The sequence below is a fragment of the Schistocerca serialis genome, chromosome 9 (genome assembly GCF_023864345.2).
Source record: "Schistocerca serialis cubense isolate TAMUIC-IGC-003099 chromosome 9, iqSchSeri2.2, whole genome shotgun sequence".
In the NCBI taxonomy this organism is placed as follows: Eukaryota; Metazoa; Arthropoda; class Insecta; order Orthoptera; family Acrididae; genus Schistocerca; species Schistocerca serialis.
The window spans coordinates 433,251,619-433,273,155 of record NC_064646.1 but is presented as its reverse complement, the minus strand read 5'-3'; the positions used below and the strand labels follow the sequence as shown (position 1 = coordinate 433,273,155).

At 38.9% G+C, this 21,537-nt stretch overlaps 1 protein-coding gene across 1 annotated transcript in view; it reads right to left on the bottom strand.

Annotated features, from left to right (window-relative positions):
- LOC126419684 (unconventional myosin-XVIIIa) overlaps positions 1-21,537 on the bottom strand; it is a 1,310,501-nt gene that overhangs the window by 194,807 nt on the left and 1,094,157 nt on the right. The window contains exons 5-12 of the mRNA XM_050086870.1: positions 15,924-16,100; positions 10,816-11,016; positions 7,274-7,426; positions 6,749-6,913; positions 6,451-6,595; positions 6,111-6,357; positions 4,218-4,410; positions 653-884 (exon numbers count right to left, since the gene is read on the bottom strand). Coding sequence (XP_049942827.1) covers positions 653-884; positions 4,218-4,410; positions 6,111-6,357; positions 6,451-6,595; positions 6,749-6,913; positions 7,274-7,426; positions 10,816-11,016; positions 15,924-16,100 — 1,513 coding nt within the window. The remainder of the gene's footprint in view (positions 1-652; positions 885-4,217; positions 4,411-6,110; positions 6,358-6,450; positions 6,596-6,748; positions 6,914-7,273; positions 7,427-10,815; positions 11,017-15,923; positions 16,101-21,537) is intronic.

The window sequence follows — 21,537 nt, the reverse complement described above, 5'->3', positions numbered from 1 at the left end:
AAACTCACCCTTTGATAGCCCACTATGAAGTGCAAAGCTGCTAACCAGCTTCACTCCCAACTTTCAAAACTAGCAATGGAGGAAAGTTTAATAATCTTAAAAATTCATTAAGTAATCTGTTAGGTTTTGAAGGGGTAATATAAGGTGTCCAATAAAGAATGGAAATTTTGAGTGTGCAACAACTTATAAATTTATTGGTGAAATTAAGTATATTACTGCAGTGTTTTGTATGAAATATGATATTATTCAAATGCCCTTACAACTCTGCAGGCACAGTATCATTTTATCAGTTCTGAAAGTGATTGTGGTTTATTGTCACACACACACACACACACACACACACACACACACACACACACACACACACACACACACACATTTTAAATACGCCAACAGAAAGAAATCACTTAGTGTGAAATCACAAGATCTAGGTTGCCAATTCATATCATTGCAAGAAATCACAATTGCAATAAGTTTTCATTATGTCAACCTTTTTTTCTGTCACGAAGTGCTCCATTACTAACCACAAGGAAAACAGGTGAAAATCATGCAAAATTAAGTGCTGCCAATTAACTAGAATAGAAACAGCAGGCAGGCATTTCAATGGATTCTACAAAAATGTAACAAAAATCTGACAGCAGACATACAGTACCTCTGTCTCCATAATGCGCCAGGAGTCTCTCCAGAAAGCCTTCATCGCTGGCTGCAGGGAAGACTGCCTCCTCATCCAGCAACCACAGCAAGCCCCTGCGGTCTCCTGCATTGCGGAGGTCTGTCTGAGAGGACCGGACCATGGCACTCTGTGATGCTCTGTCCAGCAGAGACACCATGGGTGCTGGGGAGCCCGATTCCCCTTCATCCTCCAGCACACACTCTATGTGTTCCTGCACAGAGAATTAGTTACCTGGCAGAGTTCTTGGGAGATGGATAAACAATTTAGGAAGAAAAGTATTTAATGAGGTAAGTAACATTTGTTAACAATATATGAATTTAAAGTCGCCACACTGATGAAAATGTATTGAAAGTCTCATTTCCTTGTAGCAAATATGGAACTAAACTTATCACTTGACAAAGCAAACTGGAGATCCAGCTGTAGTAGGAACTAACATGGTCACACCAATAGGTGTAGCCAGAGTCCATTTCAAAGTAGTGTGTGTGCTACCTAGCTGTGAAAGCATGGAAACTCATTCAGAAAATGCTTTCACAGAAAGCTCAAATGGTTTACTGTTAATATCATTGAATTTATTGATGATAAGATGGAGAAAGGAATGACAGTGCCAACAGAAAATGTTACGGCAAGAGGGACACAATGCTGGTCATTGTGGCACTCAAGTATCTGTGCCCCAAAGAAGGAGGGAAGTGTTCACAATAAATATCCCACTGGCAATGTCGATATATGCACTATTAGACAGAAGTTCCTGCGTTATTATAAACAATGCAAGTAAATACAAACTTCACTAAAGTTCACAGCTTTCACAACACAGAAGTGGACTGCAAGACCAGCAAGGGAACTCTGGCAGAAACTGTTCCGTCTTTAGGATTTGGTTTTAAAATGTGCTAGGGAAAATGTCATGTGTGAACAAAATGACATAAGTTTAAAAAAAAAGCATAAGAATAAGATTCTTCTGTGAAAATGAAGAACCACAAGTAAAGCAGTCAGTGGTTTTATCCAGACCAAATGTCAATTCATGCACATTACACGTGAATAAAAGTACCTGCATTGATTGTGTCCATGGAGTATTGTCATACAAGATAATCAGTCAGTATTTAATTGCTGTGATGTGTAGATCATTTGCGTATAGACACACAGCATGTGACTGGCAGCACTCCACCTTGTAAGAATACTGAAGTGATTACTGTTTCTACCTACTGTCTCTATTTCTTAGGTGTAAACACAAGGAAGCTTCCAATCTTGTCACTCTTCAGTTCACTTTGCTGTGTAATAGTGAGCTAGGTAACAGTGAGAGATTTCTTTCCTTAGGACCACAATATGTTACAGTCTTATACATCTAAAATATAAAGACAAAAACAGCACAAATAACATATTACTATAGAGTTATTTTGCTGCTTCCAGTTTCATTCAAAGATTTCAGAATGTGTGGTAAAATACAGTTACTTACTTACTTACTTCTTACTTACTTCCATAAGTTATCCTAAAGAAAAAGTCATATTTGACCTTATAAATACAATAAAGGGTAAAATTTTAACAATTTTATCAACTGTTAATTTCAAGAAAGCTAATAAGACATGAACTTGACAACAAATGGTGAGTAATAACTAGCCACACATTACTGCTTCACAACAAGCAAATCAACTATTTAGATGTTTGTCTTAAGGAAGTAATGGACAAATTTTCACAATATAACTGACGCTTACAGTGTCAGAATTTTTTGGAATGTGTTCCAAACACACCAAAGTAAAAAATAAAAGCTTAATTTATGGAGTTTCAAAACTAAAAAAGTAGGATTAAACATGACACACTCTCGAATAACCAGCCAACGATACTTTGAAAAACCCTGAAATTATGGCTCCTTTATTGCGTAGTTGGTAAATGAATTTATTAGATGACCGACCACTGCCATAGACAAATGGTTACCCTGTTGCCTTTGGCGCAGAAGGATCTGGGATCCATACCCAGTACCACTTCAGATTTTTCTGATGTAGTGACATCTGAAATGGTGTCCACTCAGCCTCATTAGGCCAAATGAGAAGCTGCTTGAGTAAAGAATCTGCAGCATCACCAGGCTTCATCTATCAGCAATAACAACTGGAGGGATTGGTGACACGTCTAAGGTTTAATCGAGGAGTGATGTTTGCGTTTCATTAGGTAGTCTCCAGCGGAATTAAAAAAAAAAATTTTTTTTGTGCAGTGTACTTAAAACTCTTTTACATATTTGCAAACATGATCACTTTTGTGGGAAAATATATTGTAACAATTTGTTTGTTAATTCATCGGATAAACAATTTAACAGTTACTATGGTGGTTGTGAAACAGTTACATGAAAGAACAGGCTGTTTAAAGCTTGCGAGGTCTATCAGCTTATGAAGTAGTCAGAAAGTTTTAATTTTATGTCTTATTAGAAAAGGAACATATTCTGAGAGGGGGATTTGCACAGAAACTGTTAGAAAACTTGTGCAGCCAAAATATGATGTACAAGTGACGTTGCTCCTGTTTACAATGAATTAATAAGTTACTGAGAAACTATTCACTATTTCAATCTACATAAAATTATCAAACATTATTAAACAGATCTGAAAAGTTCACACAAGTGCAGCTGTTTGTAATCACTACAGACAGCCTGAATGTTGGCAGGATACCATCCTGCCAGTCTTGAGATGTTAAATGCAAAGGAGACAGCTGATGTTTCACAGTTTAAACCAACAGTGGGGAACTCTGCACCTGTGCAGTCAATAAAGGAGGGCAATCGCGAAGAGGGAGTTCACTTACTAACCAAGAATGCCAACTACTGAGTGCTAGGCCCAAGTATTACCTCAAGCCAAAATTTTTCTTATGGCTACAGATTACTGTGGCAAAGGACAAATAGTGTACACTGCATACCCTGTTGTTCCAACAGAAGACAGTTGGGTCTCATGCAGAATTCAAACAAAATGCACTATCTCTGGTCATTGTGCTACCCATTAATTTTACATCAATCAATACCCTGACAACACTGCTGCCCCCCCCCCCCCCCCAAGTTTGAAGTGAGAGCCAAAACATTCATATTGGAGAATCCTATAGAATTGTCAATAGAGAGACAACCCTTTGCAGTCACAGACTTGCTTGGGGAGATAAGTATTGTCCATGGTCTTGTGGTGCTTTCTCATTTATATGGTTGCATGGGCAGAGAGCTATCCTCCATTGCTTTAAGTTGTGCACCACTGGAAGTACGTCCCTTGAGAAGGGTGAGAAATCTTCCCTCAAAATACCTGCAGTCTTTGATGATTATACCTAGTTCCACTACTGTGAGCTTTTAAAACAAATCAGTATACTGGAAAAACTTTCAGATTCGCACAATTAAACATATCATTGTGAAAGTAATTCAAAATTTTGCATATAATGCAGCTATTTTCTTTGTATCATATTAGTTATGATAGCCTATTCGATCCCACACAATAAAACCTCTCTCAGTTAAGAATATTGTCAGTGGCATTTTAATCTTGACATTCAGTTTTTCAGATAAAATTTCATGAAAAATTTAATGGCATTGTGTAACTACCTGAGCATATCGGTCACGAGGAGCAACTAATGTGGTATGATGGAACAACAGTTGCAGTCGTTCTTGAAGGTAATTGTGGCACAAGTCTTCAAATGTCGCTCCACCCTGATGGCCACAAGATGCAGGGTTTTGAAAGCCTGGGCAGTCTACCAGTACTATGGATGACACCGTATGCGTTGAAGCTGATATTGACCTGAAATAAAAATTTTCTGCGATACTGCACATTCTTATGGAAATTAAACAAATATATATAATCCATTGCCAAATTGCCACTATTCAGAACTTTAAACAGATAATATAATGCCAGCAGTGTACTGCTAGAAGGGTGGAATGTTAGTACAGAAGATCCACTAAGCTGCTGCTGCACATGACAAAAACTCTTTACACAATGGGCCATGTGATCTGATTGATTTTGGCAGTTGGCTCAGCCCGGTCTAAAGCACATGCACTGCTACCATTTAAATATTGCAAGAAGAATCACATTTCCAAAGTGAACAACAGCAATGTGAACAACAGCAATGTAGGATAAACCAAGAACTGAATTGATGATTGTGAAATTTAAATGAAATCTTTCCTATGTGATGGGAGAAGCTCATACTATCGCCAACAAGGATCTATCAGTATTTTCATTGTAAGGGATAAAATTATACTTCCCCTCATATTTTGTCTATGACTGCTTGTATTAGAATGACTGATATCTAATTCTGATGTGGGAGACACTCTCAAAACTGTATTACTGTTGCATCTGATAGTGTGATAATTTAATGACACCTTCCAAATCAGACATGTTGAGTTGCTTACTTGCCAAAAGTTAGTTATCTTTGAGAATAAAAAATGTCCTCCAATATTAAATATTTGATAATTATGGTAAAAAGGAAACATTGAGTAGTAACATTACGAGGCAACATAAACAATACGCAAAGTAGTTACATTCTACACAAGATAAAGCTGAGCAAATGTGGCTGAAGGACAGAGAATTTAAAAACTCTCACAGTATGTCTACTATTAAAATTTATTACTACTGTTATGTTTTAACCAATATCAGTATAACGATTAACAATATTTCTTACACATGGATATTCTGCAACTCTTGTTGAAATTTAGAACACTTGCTTAAATGTTTAAAGTGCCGTCTCAGTAGGCAAACGCTCAAAGGTTAGGCAAAGTGTTTGGATTGGACAGTGCAATACACACAACTTAAATTCATATATTCTTATTTTGCTTTACACATGAAGATTGTTGATAAATGAGATATGCTCATTCTAAATTTGTGCAATTTTCTGCCATTTGTAAGACGAAATGGATGAAGAGTGACATTAAATATTAACGTATTGGCAGATAGTGGTCATGGAAAAAAGATAGCCTGAGTTGTTCACTTCACATAATAGTGTCACATCTATATAGATTGACCAAACCACAGAACTACATGCCAAATGATTTAATTTGGTATAATATAATATTTCTTTTTTACTTTATCTGAATCTATTTTAGTAGGCACCATATCATTTGATATGATGCCATTCAACTTAACTGGTCCCATGATCATCATCAATGTCCTCTATGTAGGTCACTACAGGGCCCCTTTTATTCAAAATCATAATGAAGATAGGGACTAATATTCCATTGCTGGCAAAGCTGTAAAAAAAATAAATAAATAAATAATAAAAATAACCAAGGGTTTGAAATCTGCCCTTCCTGAATCTAGTGGTAAAACAACTGAACCCTCTGACCTGGTTCAATACTGAGAAATTCCTTTCACCTGTCAATATTTTTTGTAATCTTTGCTCTGCATCTCCATATTTTTCATATCCTTCACAAAATGTTATGAACAGCTCATTAACTTAGTATCTAGAGCCAAGAGGAAGCAACAAGAAAACTATATTCTCTTCTCACCTATTTACAAGTGCCGCAACAGCATTGAAGACTTCTCCGTACAGCCCCGTTACGAGACCTTCAAGAGCTTCAATGCCTGTCACATCCCTCTCGGTGGGTGATGGTGTACGGAACGGCTGCCTTGGTGTGGGTGGAGTCCCCTGACCAAACAGCAGTCGTCCCAGCTCCTCCGCTGAGGTTCCCAGCAGCCTAGCAGCGTGTTGTGCCGCTCGTGGGTTTCCAAACTGCCAGCGACCACCATTACCACCTTCATGACAGAAAATATTTATACTTATACAATACCTGTATTTTTAAATAGACCTTAATGCAAATTAACCCATCAGATGTGGAAACTACATACCTTTAACTGCACCTGCTACTCCCAAGTGATATATGGCAGCAAGAACTGACCATATAATTTTGGCTTCAGCGTCTGTAATACCGAGTGTTTTCATTGCTGTACATACACGAATAAACTCTTGCATTGCTCGTTGCTTATCTTCATGCTGCAACAATAGATTATTTCTTTTTTAATCTCTTTTTGACGGAATTACTGGAGAAATGTATTCCACACTTAATGTCTTCATGGCAGGTGGCATGTTTTACAACTATTTAACTTCTAAATACAGTAAAAAGGTGTTATAGTAATGATTTAGTACCTTATGTAGTGGGGTCATGAACAAATTATGTTCAGAGAGACTAGAATCAAGATACAATTCCTTCCGTAAAGGACCTTCCACTCCAGCCAACATGCGGTAGAAAATATGAAATGTTGGTTCTCCTTCTGGTCGATGAACTACACGACTTCTCTCTGCCAGTAACACCTAAAGAACATACGTTATATCAGGTTAAGATACAACTCTGTCTCAACTGTACGCGTATAATATTAAAAAAATATATATGAATAATTATCCAAAGAAAGCAGTTTAATATTTACAGCACAGAATTCAATGATTTTAATATTGGTTCCAATCAATATGAATAGTATGATATCAAGTTTTTACATTAACAACAAAAATAAAATTTTAAGGAAATAAAAGTACCACAGCAAAATTTGAGTAAATACAAAATTATGAAGGTCCTTATCAGCATCTTACACTGCCAGCAGCACTAACTTCTTACTGGGACACTAGTACTGATGTGATACTTCTGACTTATTTTGTCAGATAATTTTCGGACTGTACCTGTATTGAAGCAGATGCTATCTGTCCTGATTGGTCAAAATCCAAGCTGAAAATCTGCGTGAACCGTGTAGCATTGGCGTTCATTACAGTCCTTGCATTTCCAAATGCTTCCATTACTGATGATATGGCACTCAACTTTTCAACTGTAGCCACCTAAAAAAAAAAATTAAGAGACATCTCAAAATAAAATTACCTCTTAATTGACGGTACACAAAATCCACAAACACTGTCAACAAACCCAAGAGCAATCTGCTGCAGAAGTGGGAGGTGACAGTTTCTCACGTATGTAGACTCACCTTCCCCAGATGATGCTAAATTAGCTACAACAATAGTTGTCCAGACAATCAACATTTTTTTCCCTCCTGGTCATAACACACATGGAAAGTATACCATGTGTTGTACCTTATATTAAATAATAAATACTGCAGAAACATATGACTAATAGGTATATTAAGAAATAAAACAACGTAGCAGTTTAGTGGCAGCTGTGTGGAACTTTCAGAAACCAGTACCATGTTACGAAGATGTGAAGAGCAACTACAGATATTTTGCCAGTACCTTCATGTTTGGGAAGCATGGAAAAGATAACGTGTCAAACTACATACCACACACAATTCGAAGTATCAGTGAAAAGGGGCAAGAGCAGAGGGTGTTTGAGAGCCAATATATACAATTCAGGGTCAATTTTCCAAGATTTCGATGTCTGACTAGACTCTAATCTTTACTAAACTCTTTATGGAAAAGGAACAATGATTAAGGTTTAATACCTCGTAACCACTGAAGCCATTGCAGGTGGAGCTGAAGCACTGATTGTATAAGAATGGAGGTGGAAATTTATCACATCCTATTCACTATTTCACTTCGCTAGATAAACTTATTGTATCAAGACACTGTGTTTAATACCTCACTGTGGTGTATATGTAGTATGAGAGCGGCTCAAAAAATTTTGTAACTTTTGCGTCAATGGTGTGTTTGAGCAAAATGCAATTGGCATTCCTGAACATGTCTGTGTTTAATGAGTAACTGCTGGAAGTTACATTGTTGTGTGTCAGTTATTTGTATTGAGTAGAACGTTATGTCGCACAGTTTGCGAATTTCAAGATGGCAGAGTTAGAAGAGCAATGCTCCTGCACTAAATTTTACATCAAATGCAAGAAAACATTTACAGAGACACACAACATGATGCTGGAAGCCTATGGTGGTGAGTGCTTAAGCTGTACTCTGTGTTACAAATGGTTTACATGTTTTAAAAATAAATGGGCAGAAGTTAAGGATGACCCTCGTTCAGGATGCCCTTCGACGCCTACTGACAACGCTCATGTCAGGAACGTTAATGAAATTGTGCTTGCAAATTGAAGATTGCCTGTCTGTCGTAGAAGACTAACATTTCAGTTGGATGAAGTCATGAAATCCTGACACAGCATCTTTGAATGCATTGTGTTGTTGCGAAGTTAGTCTCACGGCTCACAAGTTGAAACCAGAAAGACCTTCACCTGTGAAGAGCTTTTGGATTATGCAAATGAGCATGAGATTTTTCTTAAGAGAAATGAAAAACGGAGTCACTGTGCTGCCTTATCCTCCAGACCTGGCCCCTGCGGACCTTTTTTTTATTTCCAAAGTCGAAAACCTCATTGAAAGGATGAAGATTTGCAACAATAGAGGAGATAATAAAAAATTTGCAGACAGCGCTTCACACGATCCGGCAAGAGACATACCAACACTGCTTCCAGAAGTGGAAATGGCATTGGGAGTGGTGTATCAATTGTTGAGGAGAATATTTTGAAGGAGACCATGTGTGGTAAATAAAAGGTAATTGTAAAAAAAAAACTTTAGTGGTCAAAGTTATGGAAATTTTTGAACAGACCTCATATATCTGAAAAACATGCCAGTTTCAGAAATTATTTCATTTTTAACACTAACATTTAATTCTGGGGCCTTTCTGTAAGAATAATCAATCCTTATAAACCATTTGTTTGTGTTGACAGATGTGAAAATTACCGAACTATCAGCTTAATAAGTCACAGCTGCAAAATACTAACACGAATTCTTTACAGACGAATGGAAAAACTAGTAGAAGCCAACCTCGGGGAAGATCAGTTTGGATTCCGTAGAAATGTTGGAACACGTGAGGCAATACTGACCCTACGACTTATCTTAGAAGAAAGATTAAGGAAAGGCAAACCTACGTTTCTAGCATTTGTAGACTTAGAGAAAGCTTTTGACAATGTTGATTGGAATACTCTCTTTCAAATTCTGAAGATGGCAGGGTTAAAATACAGAGAGCGAAAGGCTATTTACAATTTGTACAGAAACCAGATGGCAGTTATAAGAGTCGAGGGACATGAAAGGGAAGCAGTGGTTGGGAAGGGAGTAAGACAGGGTTGTAGCCTCTCCCCGATGTTGTTCAATCTGTATATTGAGCAAGCAGTAAAGGAAACAAAAGAAAAATTCGGAGTAGGTATTAAAGTCCATGGAGAAGAAATAAAAACTTTGAGGTTCGCCGATGACATTGTAATTCTGTCAGAGACAGCAAAGGACTTGGAAGAGCAGTTGAATGGAATGGACAGTGTCTTGAAAGGAGGATATAAGATGAACATCAACAAAAGCAAAACAAGGATAATGGAATGTAGTCTAATTAAGTCGGGTGATGCTGAGGGAATTAGATTAGGAAATGAGGCACTTAAAGTAGTAAAGGAGTTTTGCTATTTGGGGAGCAAAATAACTGATGATGGTCGAAGTAGAGAGGATATAAAATGTAGACTGGCAATGGCAAGGAAAGCGTTTCTGAAGAAGAGAAATTTGTTAACATCCAGTATTGATTTAAGTGTCAGGAAGTCATTTCTGAAAGTATTCGTATGGAGTGTAGCCATGTATGGAAGTGAAACATGGACGATAAACAGTTTAGACAAGAAGAGAATAGAAGCTTTCGAAATGTGGTGCTACAGAAGGATGCTGAAGATTAGATGGGTAGATCATGTAACTAATGAGGAAGTATTGAATAGGATTGGGGAGAAGAGAAGTTTGTGGCACAACTTGACCAGAAGAAGGGATCGGTTGGTAGGGCATGTTCTGAGGCATCAAGGGATCACCAATTTAGTATTGGAGGGCAGCGTGGAGGGTAAAAATCGTAGAGGGAGACCACGAGATGAATACACTAAGCAGATTCAGAAGGATGTAGGTTGCAGTAGGTACTGGGAGATGAAAAAGCTTGCACAGGATAGAGTAGCATGGAGAGCTGCATCAAACCAGTCTCAGGACTGAAGACCACAACAACAACAACAAACCATTTCAGGTGAAAAACTAATGTTTAATTTGGTAATTTCAGCTTATTGTACTACGATATATGATGCAAACATAATAAAGGCATTAGTATCAATATTTCATCAAGATTTTAAATTATTTATTATAAAAATTCACTACAGTTGACATAATATGCAAAATTTGATTTTAGTCTCTCAGATGAACATTACCATTAGTGCAATTTTTCACATGTTAGCAACTAAGAGAATACTCATATAGGAGAGTTCTCTTTTCATACTTACTTTATTGACAGTCCCTGCAGCCAGGGCGAGGTAGTGAAGTATGTGTCGGAAACTTGTCGTCTTTCCAGAGCCACTACGACCCAAAAGGACAATGGACTGGTCGCGACGAGATGCCAACATGCTCCTGTATGCTGACTGTGCGAGGGAGTAAATGTGTGGAGGCATGTCTTCCGACTTGCAGCCACGGAACATTTGTACAACCTGTAAAATATTGTTCCAAATAGTTAACTAGTATGCTAAGATGTCCAATAAATTCATCTGGGTTGTTACTTATCTCATTATTTAAAACAAATCAATGTTTTGGCCACTACTGCAAGGGACATTCACTAGAGCACCAGGTTATAACATACCTAGATGAAGAAGTCCAGTTACAGCAGGGACCAAACCATTAAGTTTGTTTTTAAAATATTGTACTATCAAATAACCCAGGAGGAAGTTCTGGACAATGACCCCAACCACACAAACCAAGACTTGTTCATATACTAACAGTGTTACGTGTGAAAGAAGATGAAGGTAATCCAAATTAATGCAATCTTAATTACATTATTCCCATACTCAACCAGACAGATGCCAATTTCAATATCTCTTTATCACTGTGTTGTTCCACTAAATGTGTTATATATTCACAAAAGACATTCCTTTATTTGGTGAAAAGTGTGAACACCATCTCCAGAAGGCAACAGATAATGTAGCAACCTACAGTTACCATCTCAATCGCACTGGTATTAAAGTTCAGCAGGAAGCGAGGCATCATCACATGTTATTTAATCCGCATGTGCTGGTACACAGTGGTTAAGCTCAGCCACCAGAACGTGGTACTAATGCTGAAAGCTGTGCATCAAGAGTGGCATGTACATCTGCTGTCTAGTGTCACCATGCGGAAATGTCCAACACTTCTCCATTTAACCACAAAGTGGAGTGGCTTGTTCCCCATTCTGTAATGTTTCACATGCTAGCTAACTTTACTCTGTCTTTACGCTGTCCATTTAGCTGAAAATGTACAAGGATGATGCATTGAATGAGTGTATGGTTTCTGAATTAAAGTGATTTTAATGCTACTGACTTTCTCAATTGTGTATGTTACTACACAAGTTGTGAGAAGTAAGATTTGCTTTCCACATTTTCCATGCGGAATCGTGGCACGATAGACAAACTCACCTTTGCAAAGCGATCTACGAAGTCTACTACAGCAGCACCTGGAAAACCATTGTCACTTAGGTGTGCATTCTTGTTGCTGCATGTCTACGTTGGACTAGAGTTGGCAGGCATGTTAATGCGGTCTCACGCTTTGACAGTCTAACCACCTCCATCCCCCACCTACATTGCTGCAGTCAAAGAAAACACCTACGGCAACACTTTATGACCTTCAAGGTAATAGGCACTGATTACATTAAAGCTCTCTTTCTGCACGGATCCCACATATGCGTCACTTGTTAGGAAAGTTAGCCCTCCTCTGGGATCCAGCAACTCTATTTTTTGACTAAATGTATTATTTGCTTAGTTCTTATTACAGCATGCATACTAATGTGATTTTTTACAGGGCGGAGTTTGACCAGTGCAGAAAGCATCCCCATCAGTCTTACCACGCTTGGGCTGCAGAATGGCAGGGGTTAAGTTGCAAGTGTCATTTCATTACCACTACATCACAGGAATCTTATGCAGAGGTACAATAGACAGCAATTTCCTTTTCTGCTGGTTTACTGAGGGAGTAACATGTAAAGCAGTGTTTTAGACAGTAACATTTCCGGTACTGAAGGAAAATTTGTTTGGGTTGGATTATTTCCAGGCTTTTGGATTTACAGTCTTGGATTTCATTCATTTAGTGTTGGATCCTGTACCCTCTAAACAGTTGGATGATATATGCAAATAATATTCTGCCTTTTTTTCCCCCTGGCTCAGAAAACTACTAAATGTGTACTGCTTGTTAGTCTAAAACTATGACGTGACTCCATTTTTTTTTTGTGCCAGACCTGTCCCACTCACACTTTATGCCAAAGTGAAGGAAAAGTTAGATATACTGACAGATTTAAGTGTCATGGAACCCATTTTATATAGTCAATGGACTAAAATATTGGCCTTTATGATGAAGCCAATTGGCAAACTCCGACTTTGTGGTGACTTTAAGGTGACAGTTAATTAGCAATCTGGTTGATACGTACTCCATTCCTTGCCTAGAGAAACTTAAGCTGGAATTGGTGGGTGGAAAATATTTTTCAAAATTTAATGAAGAATCATGTAAACTACTACTTATGAATATACCATACGGCCTCTATAGGTACAATATACCAGTTTTTGGCATTATAAGTGCGCCTACCATTTTCAGTGTTTCTTGGAACAGCTTACGGAATGTTTTTCTTGTTGTATCAATTACCTCGATGGCACTGTCATTACCAGTCGCAACCTTCATCTTTTGTTTCAGACCTTGCGTGATGTGGGTTGTAGGTGCAATTTCGAAAGTTACATTTCTTCCACCCTCTACATAATACTTGGGAAATATTGTTTCTCATAGGGGGATTCAGATGATGAGAGTCACATAGCAGCTATTGCAGCCCTCCTGCACCGTCCAAATGTCAAAAAGCTTCAAGAATTCTTAAGCACAGCTATTTATTGCTACATGTTACTTCCGCAGGCAGCTCGATTTTCCTATACTCTGAATCAGCTGCGTAAGAAAGGTGCAGTGTTTTTGTGGACCACTGCCTGCAACCACAAATTCGTAATAATGAGAGATGGTTTGGATTCTTTCCCATTCTTGGCCACCTACTAGCTAGGGGTCCAGCTTACGATTGGTATGGATGCATTGCAGTGTGGCATGGGGTCTGTGTTGTCTCCATGTTGTGCTGATAGTTCGGAACAGCCCACTGTTTATGCATCACTTAATGCTTTACAGAAGAATTATTCTCAAATAGAAAAGGAGGTTCCTGCAGTTATTTATGCTATTAAGAAGTTTCATGTGTTTCTCTACTGTGTTAATTTTTTTTTGGTTACCAGTTACAAGCCATCAGAGGCTCTCTCTAACCCCACAGCACATGTCAGACAAGATGGTCCATTGACTGCAACATTGGTACCTGTTACTTAGTAGGCATAATTATAAGATTCATTCCTGCCCTATGGCTCAGTATTCAAACATAGATGCTCTTTCATGTTTGCTGATGGACCTGACCCTGATCTGGATCAAGATGAAGTAATTTGTTTTTACTTGGTGAGGAACCTCACCAGACAGTGGATGAATTCCTTATTACCAGATCTTGCATCAATCAAGCTGCCACTACCACCCCTGTTATCCGTCAAGTGCATGAATACATTCTGCAAGTGTGGCCGTGCACAGTTATCTTTTGTTACAACAAAGACTCATGTCTGTCAATGCTGTTATTTTGTTGTCAACAGAAAATACTGTTCCACCAGTGGTCATCCGAGCCACACTCCATCATGACATTCTTTACCTTCTGAATCAAAATCACTAGAGTGTCTTGCGCATAGTTTGCTTCGCATCATGTCTACTGGCCTGGAATCTATCATAAGAATGAAATTTACACAATGATTGTTCTAAATGTGCAGGACAGCAGATATCTCCCTAGCAATGTTATTCACTGTGAACTGGGCCATCACAGCTGTGGGAGTGTGTCCATGTCAACTCACTGGGCCCTTCTTCGATGCTTATTGGATGGTGGTCAAACATCTACTTTTGATTTCCAAAGAAGTGAACTGCCGCTATGGCAGATGGAAAAGTGCCTCAGTCTGTCTCCATCAAATGTCTGACCCAAACCCTGGAAACTGACGTAAGTCCTCAATTCATCCATTCCTTAGCCCAAAAATGGTGTCTGTTTTGAACAAGTCTAAAAACATTCCGAAACACACCAGAAAATGTGGTTGCAGTTCACCATAAAATCCTTCAGAGTCCTACCAAATCAACCCAACACCTGTCACATGAGATAGGCATATCACATCGATCATTCAGACGAATATTCTGCCTGGGCCTGCACATGTATCCCTACTGAGTGTGTGTTGTTCATTCATTGACACCAGTAGATGCTCCTCAGCATCTCCAGTTTTGTGAGTGGCTGTTCACTGGGTTAACAATGAATAATTGGAGGCCCAGTCCTCCTCCACTCACACCTATGAGTTCATCCAGCATTCCTGCTGCTGGTCCCCTTTTCTCACCTCAGTCCTCGACAGTGCTTTCACATGGTGGTACCACATGGGCAGCAGGCACCAATTCTAGAAAAGTGTTCCTGCACACATGAGCCCCATGTGACCTCCATCGATCAGCTGTTACCATCAGTGCAACCTACAGCCAGGGTCCCACTCATGAGCATCTGCCCATGCTTGGTCCATCATTGTCCAAGGTCACTTTCAGCCCTAATCTCCACTTCAAGCTGACAGATTGCTTTTGCAGCACAGGGAGCAACCACAGGCAATGGCACAGAGGACACGGACATTACCTTCCTGATCAATAAGCGATGTCCCAAATTACAGGGGAGGAATGTTGGGGTGGCATCAGATTGTAGGCACCCTGACAAAAGGAGAGAACTGTGGTAATCTGTAGTTACCACGTCATTTGCACCAGCATATTGCCATACTTCAAAGCTCAGCAGGATGCAAGATGCTGGCCCATCACATATTATTTAATCTGCCCATGCTAAGCTCAGTCACCAGGTGGCAGTACTTTCAGACAGCAGTGGCAGCTGTGCATCAAGAGCGGTGCTCATGTCAACCTTTCAGTCCAACTACACGGAAACGTTCAATGCTTTTTTTCTATTTAACCCCAGAGCAGAGGGGCTTTTGTCTCATTCTGTAATATTCCATACACCAGCTAACTTCATTCTGCTTACGGATCACTGTTTAGCACAGATTAGGCAATGTGTGTGGATGACTTATTGGATGTGTATATGATTTCTGAATTAAATTGTTTTTATTGTTACTGACTTTCTCAACTGGATGTATAGATAAACACTGATAAACTTGAACTTGGTAAACTAATAATTCATAAGTTAGGCAACTTACTCTAATGAACAGGAGGAATAGTGTTTACTGCGAGTACTCCAACAGCATTTAATAGAAATAAACTATTCTTCTGAAATGGCTTCATGAAAAATTATGTATACACTTACCTTTTCAGAGTAGATAGCAAGTGGTGCCATGGGATTGATGACAACCATTGCAGGACCAGCATAGGTGTGAATGAGGTTACTGGCATATCTCTGACGTAACGTGTGAAGCACACTCGATTCGTTGAGGTAGCGGAGGTGAGCCAAGTCCTCAGCTCTGTCAAACTGAGGAGGGTTTGCCTGCAAAATTGTGAGACAGGGCATCTGTACTATAACCGCAAGTGAAACAGGTAGCTGTCCATCAAGTCTTACAAAATGATACACAAAACAGCAGTATTGAATCAGGTGTATAGGTCACCACACGTATACGAACAACCTTGTGCCCTTACTAGGAATGTTAATCATAAATTTCACTGTAAGTGCAAATATGAACAATAACTGCAGGCTCTAAGAATTTAGTAAGACTCTCTTTGTCAGGAAGGGATAACACATAGCAAAATATTTTAATGAAATGTACCACATGACGAGGGGGAAGGAGGAGATGGTGAAGGGTTGAAAGTAGTAGGTGTCATAAGTAGCAGACAACTCCATACCTGAGAGGTAAAGGAGCCTCAATGCAATTTCTCCTTAGGACTGTATCTTTAATGCTCATCGTTGCAAACTTTTTCATTGTTAGAAGAAGGGCAGCTGTCTTGCTCTAGCCAGTTACTGATTTAGGTAGCGTTAAACGGATATGCACCCTTCTAACATTGTCTCAATGGGACGGAGAAATATTGCCGCTCTTCTTCCGCCAATGAAACACTTTGCAACAATGAGCATTACAAATATCGTCTTAAGACAAAACTGCAGAAAGTACTTTTAGGTTACCTTATCTCTCAGACATGAAATTAATAACATGGAGTGGAAGCTACCTGTAGTTCCATAGATGTAGTTCATCTGTCTTGTTACCTGAAGTGAAATTTACTTTCCTCTACAGTCTGTACACTGTTTCCTCATTTTTGTTATTTCATACGTGTGCTTGCTGCTTAAACAAACATGAGGAAAGGCAACCATCAACCTAAGATGACTGATGCATAGTGCACAGGCACACCAAAGAGAATAACAAAGGGGAAAATCTATAAAGACCAATGACTGCCTCTCGTCCTATTTGATTGTTTTTATCATCACCCTTAAATTTCCAATGTTGAACACTTGGGATCGAGTGAATAAATGGTAGCAAGAAAAGTGGAAAATCAAACATACAACTGAACCTTCACATTTCAAGGACATTATCTTAAAATAGATGGAAGGAATCAACCGTTTGTAATAATTTTTTGAAGTAATGGCTGGGAACTGTTGTGCTTTATTTGGAAAGCATTATGGTGACTTGACCTTCAGAATAATCAGTTTTCCAGTGATCTCATTTCTCCAGCTCAAATTCATTTCCGTTCATCTCCAACGTATGAATGATTGATACTGTGTGCCAAATGGACAGGGGAAGAAAAAACAAACACAAAAAAATACCAGTTTAGACCAACACGGAAATAAGACGGGGAAAAGGAAGTACTGCAGGCACTGATATATATTTACAGACATCCATAGAACATTGGTGGTCAATAGCTGTCCACAGAAACCAGTCCTTTTAATATAAGCTAAATGGAGTTTGGTCTGTTTAGACAGTGCCAACAGTTCACTAGACAGCTATATGACGAACACCAGACTTCAGAAGCGCACCATCCCTTCAGTGAAGTGAAAGAGCAAGTGCACACAGGTGACTAAGCTATGGCTCCCCCAGAAAAATGGATACCTGATGGCACAAGAAATTTCTTGTGAACATATGTATAGGGGGAGTGACAAGAATTGAAAACTGTGGAAATAGGTGAAAAAAGTGACACTGACCAGCAGAATGACTGCCCACTTATATTGCTTATATTGCAGTCTGTCCAGAATTTTATAAGAAGTCATTTCATTCATGTGTTGCTGGTTCTGGCTAATGTTGTTCTTGGCAGGTGAGTTTTCACCATATGTCACCTCCACTGATTGCTCTTACCACGCACAATATATTATTGTGTCTGGATGTGCACCTTAAGTTATCAGCTTATGTAACAAGTGACCTATTATGTTTTAGGCCTTTGATGTAGCATACACAAAATGGTGTACAAAAAGAGAATCAAGAAATTAGTACTATTCCAATCATTAAAGATGCTAATCAAGAAACAACCCTGTTTATCAAAACATTTGAGAAGTCTATCCTTTTTTTACCACATCATTCTATGACGGCATAATTGAAAAACTTAGTATATGATGCTGTATCCAATGTGCTGTGTGAGAAAATGTGATATACTCTGTGCAATTAAAGGAAGAGTCATTGCACTCTTAAGGCACTGACAAACATTATTCTTATATGAAAGACATGTAATGAAGGAGCACCCAAAAAGAAAATTTTATCCTACAGCTGTGTTGCCCTTCTGGTGATTCAACACAGAGAACTACATAAATTCAATATGGGATGTAATGCCTTTCCCACAAAGTATGGGCATTTCAGCAGTGTAGTACCTCTTAGGAATGGCACTATCAGAAATACATAGCATCAATGGATGATTCAACAAACTGTTAGATGAAGCTTTCAACATTTGTGAAAGATGTGCCATGAAATGAAAATTCGCTAACAAGTAAGAATACGAATGAAGAACTTAGATGCCCTTTGTGAGAATGAGGCACTGACAGAGCCAGTATCTAGGTTTAGATTGAGAGCACATTATTCCAAGGAATGAAGGAAGTTGTAAACACATACACATCAATAATGCTTTTGTTCATGTTATCCACCGGCAGTAAGAGTAGTAGACAAGTTTTACTATTTGGGCATCAAATAACTGGTAATGACAAAAGGTATACAGAACACACACTGGCAATAGCAAGAAAAATGTTTTTTGGGAAAGAGTAATTGCTTAGCTCAAATGAAATTTGTTTATATCAGATTAAATTTTAGTGCAAAGATATCTTTTCTGAAAGTATTTGTTGGGAATGTAGCATAGTACTGAAGTGAAGAAAATTGAAGAGTTTGTAATATGGTGCTAGGGACAAACGTTGAAGATTATGTGGTTAGATTCGATAACTAATGAGGAGGTATTGAACCCAAGGGCGAGAAAACATTATTATGGCACAACTTGAATAAATGAAGGGATAGGTTAGAAGGATGTGTCCTGAAGCACCAAGAAATAGTTAATTTGGTAATAGAGGAAAGTTTGAGGTTGGGAAGTGAATTGTAGGACGAGGCCAAAGTTTGAAAACAATACGAAGGTTCAAGAATATGCAGGATGCAACATGTTTTTTTCACCTTCAGTGGAAGTACACCAAAGCCACTATGTTGCAAAAAATTAAATGTTTATCTAACACACAGGCAATTATGTTAAAGTAATTGAACAATACTTCTTCAGTATTATCATAAAAGGAAATAATTTTAATTTCTAAATACAGAATTAATAGCTACACATTTCCTCTACAAAAATGTTTACAAACTGGGTTGTAAAGCCACAATTCTTTGAGATACGAACAATTTTATAATTAACAACTAAAAAGCAATGGCAGCACCACCTCTACATGTCTGTGGTCAGATTTTAAAATTGTTAGCTAAAGTTAATCTTATTAAAAATCTAAGAAGTGCCATATCTTTGTCTATTACAAAAACCAGCAAAGGTTGTTAGGAATGATACTTGAAGTTTTCTCAATTCTGAGACAAACTGTTTACCATGTTACTCGAACATTGAACAAGTGAAGATTAAATGATTATATCTTCAACATCTGAACTATTATAATCACAAATGCGAGAATTTCTTATTGTGAAGTGGTGCAAATGAATTTCATTTGTGTACTGTGACTGAATGTCATTTGAGCAGTTGCAGACATAGCATGTCATATGCTGCAGTTCTGCCAAAATGATAAGATTTGCACAAGGTAAATTGGCTGCAGCACAACATTTGATTCTCCCTCTCCTCTCAACATACACTGTCAGACAATAAAAGTGAATCACCCAGAAGACATGGTCTGATATCAATGTGACTTTTCGCATGTACACATCATAGGTGGATACATAAATGATTAGAGTTGCAATTCTCTGTGACACAGCGGACATCAGAATTTATCAGTGTTTTTCATAGGCCTGGTAGTGTATATACCAGAATCTATCAGTGTTTTTGACAGGCCTGGTAGGATATATAAGGGTGTGTGAACAGCATCAGATGTGGAGTGATCACTGTGAAGAACATGGATATGCTGAATACTTGTGTAAGACAGCATAACCAGTGCCTGACAGAATTAAAGGACCCTCATTGTGAGTTGTTATTTGGTTGACTGGTTGAATTGTGCAATATCTACACTTCTGGGGAATTTGGGTATGACAGTGATGTGATGTACGACTGCACGGCAATGTGACGGCAGGCGCACTCATTTGTCAACATTCCGCTTGACCATGTCTGATAACCAGAACGGATGATCATTGTATTGTGCATCACACATATCTTCACCCTTTTACACCTGCACTGGCACCAAAGGAGAAGAAATTGACTCCCTGTCACATTCTGTGCCATCTTACACCATTGGTCAGAGTGCAGCAGCAGGACTTGTGAATTAGTATTTCATGTATTGGCTGTTGTTAACACCACAACACAAATGGCTTCATCTGAGGTGGTGTCGCGAACAGAAAGCATTACTTCAAGTCACCAAGGAAACTCTTACGGCACAATGGTATGTCGGGGATATCGTGCATCTTTATTTGTTACCTGCAGTGTGACAGTACAGTGGTACCATTTTAAACAGGACAATGTTCATCTACATGACACACGTTTCTGTGAACTATCTGCGTCATGTTGAGGCACTCTCATGGCCTGCAAGATCCCCAGATCTGTCCCCAATAGAAAAAGTGGGGAACCAGCTCAGACATCAACTCTGTCCAAGTCCCAGAATCTCGGATATGTCTTACTGATATACTATTTTGAAATCACTGAAATAACATCAAATACCCTCTCGAACCATGAAACTTCATTTCACTTAGTCCTCCCATTTTGGATGCTTCACTTTCTTTGTCAGACTGAGTAACTTTCATCCGCACGTTTGGCCTGCCACAGTTGCTCAGAATTATTTTACACAACTGGTCATTAAAATTGCTACACCACGAAGATGACGTGCTACAGACGGGAAATTTAACCGGCAGAAAGAAGATGCTGTTAAGGCAAATGGTTAGCTTTTCAGAGCATTCACCCAAGGTTGGCGCCAGTGTCGAAACCTACAACGTGCTGACATGAGCAAAGTTTCCAACTGATTTGTTACCCAAACCACAGTTGACCGGAATTGCCTGGTGAAAGGTGGTTGTGACGCCTCGTGTAAGGAGCAGAAATGCGTACCATCACGTTTCCGAGTTTGATAAAGGTCGGATTGTAGCCTATCACGATTGCGGTTCATCGTATCGCGACATTGCTGCTCGCGTTGGTCGACATCCAATGACTGTTAGCAGAATATGGAATCGGTGGGTTCAGGAGGGTAATACGGAATGCCGTGCTGGGTCCCAATGGCGTCGTATCACTAGCAGTTGAGTAGACAGGCATCTTATCCGCATGGCTGTAACAGATCGTGCAGCCACGTCTCGATCCCTGAGTCAACAGATGGGGACGTTTGCAAGACAACAACCATCAGCACGAACAGT